This window comes from Oncorhynchus clarkii, chromosome 13 (genome assembly GCF_045791955.1).
Source record: "Oncorhynchus clarkii lewisi isolate Uvic-CL-2024 chromosome 13, UVic_Ocla_1.0, whole genome shotgun sequence".
Taxonomy (NCBI): Eukaryota; Metazoa; Chordata; class Actinopteri; order Salmoniformes; family Salmonidae; genus Oncorhynchus; species Oncorhynchus clarkii.
Genome location: NC_092159.1, coordinates 505,001 through 515,000, shown reverse-complemented (window position 1 = coordinate 515,000; position 10,000 = coordinate 505,001). Strand labels below are relative to the sequence as shown.

Genomic DNA, 10,000 nt, shown 5'->3' with positions numbered 1-10,000 from the left:
TGGCTTTTTTCAAATGGCTAGTTAGTTAGCGATGTCCTGCTACCATTCACCTGCTCTGAGATCAAGGGGTTGTTTAGTTAGTGTCCTGCTACCATTCACCTGCTCTGAGATCAAGGGGTTGGTTAGTTAGTGGTGTCCTGCTACCATTCACCTGCTCTGAGATCAAGGGGTTGTTTAGTTAGTGTCCTGCTACCATTCACCTGCTCTGAGATCAAGGGGTTGTTTAGTTAGTGTCCTGCTACCATTCACCTGCTCTGAGATCAAGGGGTTGTTTAGTTAGTGGTGTCCTGCTACCATTCACCTGCTCTGAGATCAAGGGGTTGTTTAGTTAGTGTCCAGCTACCATTCACCTGCTCTGAGATCAAGGGGTTGTTTAGTTAGTGGTGTCCTGCTACCATTCACCTGCTCTGAGATCAAGGGGTTGGTTAGTTAGTGGTGTCCTGCTACCATTCACCTGCTCTGAGATCAAGGGGTTGTTTAGTTAGTGTCCTGCTACCATTCACCTGCTCTGAGATCAAGGGGTTGGTTAGTTAGTGGTGTCCTGCTACCATTCACCAGCTCTGAGATCAAGGGGTTGGTTAGTTAGTGTCCTGCTACCATTCACCTGCTCTGAGATCAAGGGGTTGGTTAGTGGTGTCCTGCTACCATTCACCTGCTCTGAGATCAAGGGGTTGTTTAGTTAGTGTCCTGCTACCATTCACCTGCTCTGAGATCAAGGGGTTGCTTAGTTAGTGACCTGCTACCATTCACCTGCTCTGAGATCAAGGGGTTGTTTAGTTAGTGGTGTCCTGCTACCATTCACCTGCTCTGAGATCAAGGGGTTGGTCTGTTAGTGGTGTCCTGCTACCATTCACCTGCTCTGAGATCAAGGGGTTGGTTAGTTAGTGGTGTCCTGCTACCATTCACCTGCTCTGAGATCAAGGGGTTGGTTAGTTAGTGTCCTGCTACCATTCACCTGCTCTGAGATCAAGGGGTTGTTTAGTTAGTGGTGTTCTGCTACCATTCACCTGCTCTGAGATCAAGGGGTTGTTTAGTTAGTGTCCTGCTACCATTCACCTGCTCTGAGATCAAGGGGTTGTTTAGTTAGTGTCCTGCTACCATTCACCTGCTCTGAGATCAAGGGGTTGTTTAGTTAGTGGTGTCCTGCTACCATTCACCTGCTCTGAGATCAAGGGGTTGGTTAGTTAGTGGTGTCATGCTACCATTCACCTGCTCTGAGATCAAGGGGTTGTTTAGTTAGTGTCCTGCTACCATTCACCTGCTCTGAGATCAAGGGGTTGGTTAGTTAGTGTCCTGCTACCATTCACCTGCTCTGAGATCAAGGGGTTGTTTAGTTAGTGGTGTCCTGCTACCATTCACCTGCTCTGAGATCAATGGGTTGGCTAGTTAGCGGTGTCCTGCTACCATTCACCTGCTGTGAGATCAAGGGGTTGTTTAGTTAGTGTCCTGCTATCATTCACCTGCTCTGAGATCAAGGGGTTGGTTAGTTAGTGTCCTGCTACCATTCACCTGCTCTGAGATCAAGGGGTTGGTTAGTTAGTGGTGTCCTGCTACCATTCACCTGCTCTGAGATCAAGGGGTTGGTTAGTTAGTGGTGTCCTGCTACCATTCACCTGCTCTGAGATCAAGGGGTTGTTTAGTTAGTGTCCTGCTACCATTCACCTGCTCTGATATCAAGGGGTTGGTTAGTTAGTGGTGTCCTGCTACCATTCACCTGCTCTGAGATCAAGGGGTTGGTTAGTTAGTGTCCTGCTACCATTCACCTGCTCTGAGATCAAGGGGTTGTTTAGTTAGTGGTGGCCTGCTACCATTCACCTGCTCTGAGATCAAGGCGTTGTTTAGTTAGTGGTGTTCTGCTACCATTCACCTGCTCTGAGATCAAAGGGTTGGTTAGTTAGTGTCCTGCTACCATTCACCTGCTCTGAGATCAAGGGGTTGGTTAGTTAGTGTCCTGCTACCATTCACCTGCTCTGAGATCAAGGGGTTGGTTAGTTAGTGGTGTTCTGCTACCATTCACCTGCTCTGAGATCAAGGGGTTGGTTAGTTAGTGGTGTCCTGCTACCATTCACCTGCTCTGAGATCAAGGGGTTAGTTAGTTAGTGATGTCCTGCTACCATTCACCTGCTGTGAGATCAAGGGGTTGTTTAGTTAGTGGTGGCCTGCTACCATTCACCTGCTCTGAGATCAAGGCGTTGTTTAGTTAGTGGTGTTCTGCTACCATTCACCTGCTCTGATATCAAGGGGTTGTTTAGTTAGTGTTCTGCTACCATTCACCTGCTCTGAGATCAAGGGGTTGGTTAGTTAGTGGTGTCCTGCTACCATTCACCTGCTCTGAGATCAAGGGGTTTTTTAGTTAGTGGTGTCCTGCTACCATTCACCTGCTCTTAGATCAAGGGGTTAGTCAGTGGTGTCCTGCTACCATTCACCTGCTCTGAGATCAAGGGGTTGTTTAGTTAGTGTCCTGCTACCATTCACCTGCTCTGAGATCAAGGGGTTGGTTAGTTAGTGTCCTGCTACCATTCACCTCCTCTGAGATCAAGGGGTTGGTTAGTTAGTGTCCTGCTACCATTCACCTGCTCTGAGATCAAGGGGTTGGTTAGTTAGTGGTGTCCTGCTACCATTCACCTGCTCTGAGATCAAGGGGTTGTTTAGTTAGTGGTGTCCTGCTACCATTCACCTGCTCTGAGATCAAGGGGTTGTTTAGTTAGTGGTGTCCTGCTACCATTCACCTGCTCTGAGATCAAGGGGTTGGTTAGTTAGTGGTGTCCTGCTACCATTCACCTGCTCTGAGATCAAGGGGTTGGTTAGTTAGTGGTGTCCTGCTACCATTCACCTGCTCTGAGATCAAGGGGTTGTTTAGTTAGTGTCCTGCTACCATTCACCTGCTCTGATATCAAGGGGTTGGTTAGTTAGTGGTGTCCTGCTACCATTCACCTGCTCTGAGATCAAGGGGTTGGTTAGTTAGTGTCCTGCTACCATTCACCTGCTCTGAGATCAAGGGGTTGTTTAGTTAGTGGTGGCCTGCTACCATTCACCTGCTCTGAGATCAAGGCGTTGTTTAGTTAGTGGTGTTCTGCTACCATTCACCTGCTCTGAGATCAAAGGGTTGGTTAGTTAGTGTCCTGCTACCATTCACCTGCTCTGAGATCAAGGGGTTGGTTAGTTAGTGGTGTTCTGCTACCATTCACCTGCTCTGAGATCAAGGGGTTGGTTAGTTAGTGGTGTCCTGCTACCATTCACCTGCTCTGAGATCAAGGGGTTAGTTAGTTAGTGATGTCCTGCTACCATTCACCTGCTGTGAGATCAAGGGGTTGTTTAGTTAGTGGTGGCCTGCTACCATTCACCTGCTCTGAGATCAAGGCGTTGTTTAGTTAGTGGTGTTCTGCTACCATTCACCTGCTCTGATATCAAGGGGTTGTTTAGTTAGTGTTCTGCTACCATTCACCTGCTCTGAGATCAAGGGGTTGGTTAGTTAGTGGTGTCCTGCTACCATTCACCTGCTCTGAGATCAAGGGGTTTTTTAGTTAGTGGTGTCCTGCTACCATTCACCTGCTCTTAGATCAAGGGGTTAGTCAGTGGTGTCCTGCTACCATTCACCTGCTCTGAGATCAAGGGGTTGTTTAGTTAGTGTCCTGCTACCATTCACCTGCTCTGAGATCAAGGGGTTGGTTAGTTAGTGTCCTGCTACCATTCACCTCCTCTGAGATCAAGGGGTTGGTTAGTTAGTGTCCTGCTACCATTCACCTGCTCTGAGATCAAGGGGTTGGTTAGTTAGTGGTGTCCTGCTACCATTCACCTGCTCTGAGATCAAGGGGTTGTTTAGTTAGTGGTGTCCTGCTACCATTCACCTGCTCTGAGATCAAGGGGTTGTTTAGTTAGTGGTGTCCTGCTACCATTCACCTGCTCTGAGATCAAGGGGTTGGTTAGTTAGTGGTGTCCTGCTACCATTCACCTGCTCTGATATCAAGGGGTTGTTTAGAGCCTGTTGTGGTCCAGCTGGGAGCTTTACTTCGTGGGTGATATGTGACATTTTATTCAGAGGGTTGAAACCTAGTCAGGGCTCTGTTACGTGTCTCCCTCTCTGTCTCCCTCTCTGTCTCTCTCTCTCTCTCTCTCTCTCTCTCTCTCTGCCTCTCTCTCTCTCTCTCTCTACAGCGGTGTGTCTGAGGGTGGGCGGGGCTGGTCTGTGTTGCTACGGGAACCGTCCCAGTGGGTGGAGCTGGAGGGCGGTGACTACGTGTTTGACTTGATCTCAGACCTGGAGTTGCCAGCTGACTTTTCCAAACAGAAGAACTACTTCATCATATCAGCACAGGACTCCAGCAGGCTCAGGACTGACGCTAGCATGTAGGTAACACACTTTAATCACACACCACACTACACTAACACTACACTACACTACACACTACACTACACTAAAACTACACTACACACACTTTAACCACACACTACACTACACACACTTTAACCACACACTACAATACACTACACTACACTACACTACACTACAATACAATACACTACACACACTTTAACCACACACTACACTACACACACTTTAACCACACACTACACTACACACACTTTAACCACACACTACACTACACTAACACTACACTACACTATACACTACACTACACTAACACAACACTACACACACTTTAACCACACACTACACTACACACACTTTAACCACACACTACACTACACTACACTACACTATACACTACACTACACTAACACTACACTACACACACTTTAACCACACACTACACTACACACACTTTAACCACACACTACACTACACTAACACTACACTACACTACACTACACCACACTACACTAACACTACACTACACTATACACTACACAACACTAACACTACACTACACACACTTTAACCACACACTACACTACACACACTTTAACCACACACTACACTACACTAACACTACACTGCACTACACACACTTTACAAACACACTACACTACACTACACTACACTATACAATACACACTAACACTACACTACACACACTTTAACCACACACTACACTACACTACACTGCACTACACACACTTTACAAACACACTACACTACACACACTACACACACTAACACTACACTACACACTCTTTAACCACACTACACACACTACACTACACTGCACTACACTAAACTAACACTACACTACACTACATTACACACACTTTACACACACACTACACTGCACTATACACTACACTACACTAACACTACACTACACACACTTTAACCACACACTACACTACACACACTTTAACCACACACTACACTACACTAACACTACACTATACTACACTACACCACACTACACTAACACTACACTACACTATACACTACACAACACTAACACTACACTACACACACTTTAACCACACACTACACTACACACACTTTAACCACACACTACACTAACACTACACTGCACTACACACACTTTACAATACACACACTAACACTACACTACACACACTTTAACCACACACTACACTACACTACACTGCACTACACACACTTTACAAACACACTACACTACACACACTACACACACTAACACTACACTACACACTCTTTAACCACACTACACACACTACACTACACTGCACTACACTAAACTAACACTACACTACACTACATTACACACACTTTACACACACACTACACACACTACACACACTACACTACACTAACACTACACTATACTAACACTACACTAAAACTACACAACACAACACTACACTACACTACACTAACACTACACTACACTACACTACACTACACACACTACACCAACACGAACACCACACTACACTACACTAACACTACACTAATACTACACTACAGTACACTAACACTACACTACACTACACACACTGCACTAACACTAACACTACACTACACTAATACTACACTACACTACACTAACACTACACTACACTACACACACTACACTAACACTAACACTACACTACACTACACACACTGCACTAACACTAATACTACACTACACAACACACACTACACTAACACTAACACTACACTACACTACACACACTGCACTAACACTAACACTACACTAATACTACCCTACACACACTACACTAACACTACACTACACTAACATTACACTACGCTAACACTACACTACACTAACACTACACTAATACTACACTACACACACTACACTAACACTAACACTACACTACACTAGCACTACACTACACTACACTAACACTACACTAATACTACACTACACTACACTACACTACACTACACACATTACACTAACACTAACACTACACTACACTAATACTACACTACACTAACACTACACTACACACACTACACTAACACTAACACTACACTACACGAATACTACACTACACTACACTAACACTACACTAATACTACACTACACTACACTAATACTACACTACACTACACTACACAACACACTACACTAACACTAACACTACACTACACTACACGACAATACACTACACTAACACTACACTAATACTACACTACACTAACACTACACTTATACTACACTACACTACACTACACTACACTAACACTACACTAACACTACACTACACTAATAACTAAAGGCTGGGGGCATAATAACTGAAGGCTGTCTCCCCATGCCTCCTGGTCCTAGGCTTTGGGATAGTTAAAACCATACAGCTGGGACTAGAGTCGTGTTCAATAGACTGTGAACCATACAGCTGGGACTAGATTAGTGTTCAATAGACTGTGAACCATACAGCTGGGACTAGAGTAGTGTTCAATAGACTGTGAACCATACAGCTGGGACTAGAGTAGTGTTCAATAGACTGTGAACCATACAGCTGGGACTAGAGTAGTGTTCAATAGACTGTGAACCATACAGCTGGGACTAGAGTAGTGTTCAATAGTACTGTGAACCATACAGCTGGGACTAGAGTAGTGTTCAATAGACTGTGAACCATACAGCTGGGACTAGATTAGTGTTCAATAGACTGTGAACCATACAGCTGGGACTAGAGTAGTGTTCAATAGACTGTGAACCATACAGCTGGGACTAGAGTAGTGTTCAATAGACTGTGAACCATACAGCTGGGACTAGAGTAGTGTTCAATAGACTGTGAACCATACAGCTGGGACTAGAGTAGTGTTCAATAGTACTGTGAACCATACAGCTGGGACTAGAGTAGTGTTCAATAGACTGTGAACCATACAGCTGGGACTAGAGTAGTGTTCAATAGACTGTGAACCATACAGCTGGGACTAGAGTAGTGTTCAATAGACTGTGAACCATACAGCTGGGACTAGAGTAGTGTTCAATAGTACTGTGAACCATACAGCTGGGACTAGAGTAGTGTTCAATAGTACTGTCAACCATACAGCTGGGACTAGTGTAGTGTTCAATGGTACTGTCAACCATACAGCTGGGACTAGAGTAGTGTTCAATATACTGTGAACCATACAGCTGGGACTAGAGTAGTGTTCAATAGTACTGTCAACCATACAGCTGGGACTAGAGTAGTGTTCAATAGACTGTGAACCATACAGCTGGGACTAGTGTAGTGTTCAATGGTACTGAGAACCATACAGCTGGGACTAGAGTAGTGTTCAATAGACTGTGAACCATACAGCTGGGACTAGAGTAGTGTTCAATAGACTGTGAACCATACAGCTGGGACTAGAGTAGTGTTCAATAGACTGTGAACCATACAGCTGGTACCAGTGAAGAGTTCAATAGTACTGTCAACCATAGATTTCTTTCCTTCTCTGTTAGCAGTAGCCTGTTGGGTCTAACCCTGGTGTGTTAGCAGTAGCCTGCTGGGTCTAACTCTGGTGTGTTAGCAGTACCCTGTTGGGTCTAACCCTGGTGTGTGTGTTAGCAGTAGCCTGTTGGGCCTAACCCTGGTGTGTGTTAACAGTAGCCTGTTGTGTCTAACCCTGGTGTGTGTGTTAGCAGTAGCCTGTTGGGTCTAACCCTGGTGTGTTAGCAGTAGCCTGTCGGGTCTACCCTTGGTGTGTGTGTTAGCAGTAGCCTGTTGGGTCTAACTCTGGTGTGTTAGCAGTAGCCTGTTGGGTCTAACCCTGGTGTGTGTTAGCAGTAGCCTGTTGGGTCTAACCCTGGTGTGTGTTAGCGGTAGCCTGTCGGGTCTAACCCTGGTGTGTGTTAGCAGTAGCCTGTTGGGCCTAACCCTGGTGTGTGTTAGCGGTAGCCTGTTGGTTCTAACCCTGGTATGTGTGTTAGCGGTAGCCTGTTGGGTCTAACTCTGGTGTGTTAGCAGTAGCCTGTTGGGTCTAACCCTGGTGTGTGTTAGCAGTAGCCTGTTGGGTCTAACCCTGGTGTGTGTTAGCGGTAGCCTGTCGGGTCTAACCCTGGTGTGTGTTAGCAGTAGCCTGTTGGGCCTAACCCTGGTGTGTGTTAGCGGTAGCCTGTTGGTTCTAACCCTGGTATGTGTGTTAGCGGTAGCCTGTTGGGTCTAACCCTGGTGTATTAGCAGTAGCCTGTCGGGTCTAACCCTGGTGTGTGTTAGCAGTAGCCTGTTGGGTCTAACCCTGGTGTGTGTTAGCGGTAGCCTGTTGGTTCTAACCCTGGTATGTGTGTTAGCAGTAGCCTGTTGGTTCTAACCCTGGTGTGTGTTAGCAGTAGCCTGTCGGGTCTAACCCTGGTGTGTGTTAGCGGTAGCCTGTTGGGTCTAACCCTTGTGTGTGTTAGCGGTAGCCTGTTGGTTCTAACCCTGGTATGTGTGTTAGCAGTAGCCTGTTGGGTCTGACCCTGGTGTATGTGTTAGCAGTAGCCTGTTGTGTCTAACCCTGGTGTGTGTGTTAGCAGTAGCCTGTTGGGTCTAACCCTGGTGTGTTAGCAGTAGCCTGTCGGGTCTACCCTTGGTGTGTGTGTTAGCAGTAGCCTGTTGGGTCTAACTCTGGTGTGTTAGCAGTAGCCTGTTGGGTCTAACCCTGGTGTGTGTTAGCAGTAGCCTGTTGGGTCTAACCCTGGTGTGTGTTAGCAGTAGCCTGTTGGGCCTAACCCTGGTGTGTTAGCAGTAGCCTGTTGGGTCTAACCCTGGTGTGTGTTAGCAGTAGCCTGTTGGGTCTAACCCTGGTGTGTGTTAGCGGTAGCCTGTCGGGTCTAACCCTGGTGTGTGTTAGCAGTAGCCTGTTGGGCCTAACCCTGGTGTGTGTTAGCGGTAGCCTGTTGGGTCTAACCCTGGTGTATTAGCAGTAGCCTGTCGGGTCTAACCCTGGTGTGTGTTAGCAGTAGCCTGTTGGGTCTAACCCTGGTGTGTGTTAGCGGTAGCCTGTTGGTTCTAACCCTGGTATGTGTGTTAGCAGTAGCCTGTTGGTTCTAACCCTGGTGTGTGTTAGCAGTAGCCTGTCGGGTCTAACCCTGGTGTGTGTTAGCGGTAGCCTGTTGGGTCTAACCCTTGTGTGTGTTAGCGGTAGCCTGTTGGTTCTAACCCTGGTATGTGTGTTAGCAGTAGCCTGTTGGGTCTGACCCTGGTGTATGTGTTAGCAGTAGCCTGTTGTGTCTAACCCTGGTGTGTGTGTTAGCAGTAGCCTGTTGGGTCTAACCCTGGTGTGTTAGCAGTAGCCTGTCGGGTCTACCCTTGGTGTGTGTGTTAGCAGTAGCCTGTTGGGTCTAACTCTGGTGTGTTAGCAGTAGCCTGTTGGGTCTAACCCTGGTGTGTGTTAGCAGTAGCCTGTTGGGTCTAACCCTGGTGTGTGTTAGCGGTAGCCTGTCGGGTCTAACCCTGGTGTGTGTTAGCAGTAGCCTGTTGGGCCTAACCCTGGTGTGTGTTAGCGGTAGCCTGTCGGGTCTAACCCTGGTATGTGTGTTAGCGGTAGCCTGTTGGGTCTAACCCTGGTGTATTAGCAGTAGCCTGTCGGGTCTAACCCTGGTGTGTGTTAGCAGTAGCCTGTTGGGTCTAACCCTGGTGTGTGTTAGCGGTAGCCTGT

General features: G+C 46.7%; 1 protein-coding gene across 1 annotated transcript in view; it reads left to right on the top strand.

Annotated features, from left to right (window-relative positions):
• The window catches only part of LOC139424171 (unconventional myosin-XV-like), a 136,730-nt gene that overhangs the window by 64,207 nt on the left and 62,523 nt on the right, over positions 1 to 10,000 (top strand). The window contains exon 33 of the mRNA XM_071175854.1: positions 4,156 to 4,347. Coding sequence (XP_071031955.1) covers positions 4,156 to 4,347 — 192 coding nt within the window. The remainder of the gene's footprint in view (positions 1 to 4,155; positions 4,348 to 10,000) is intronic.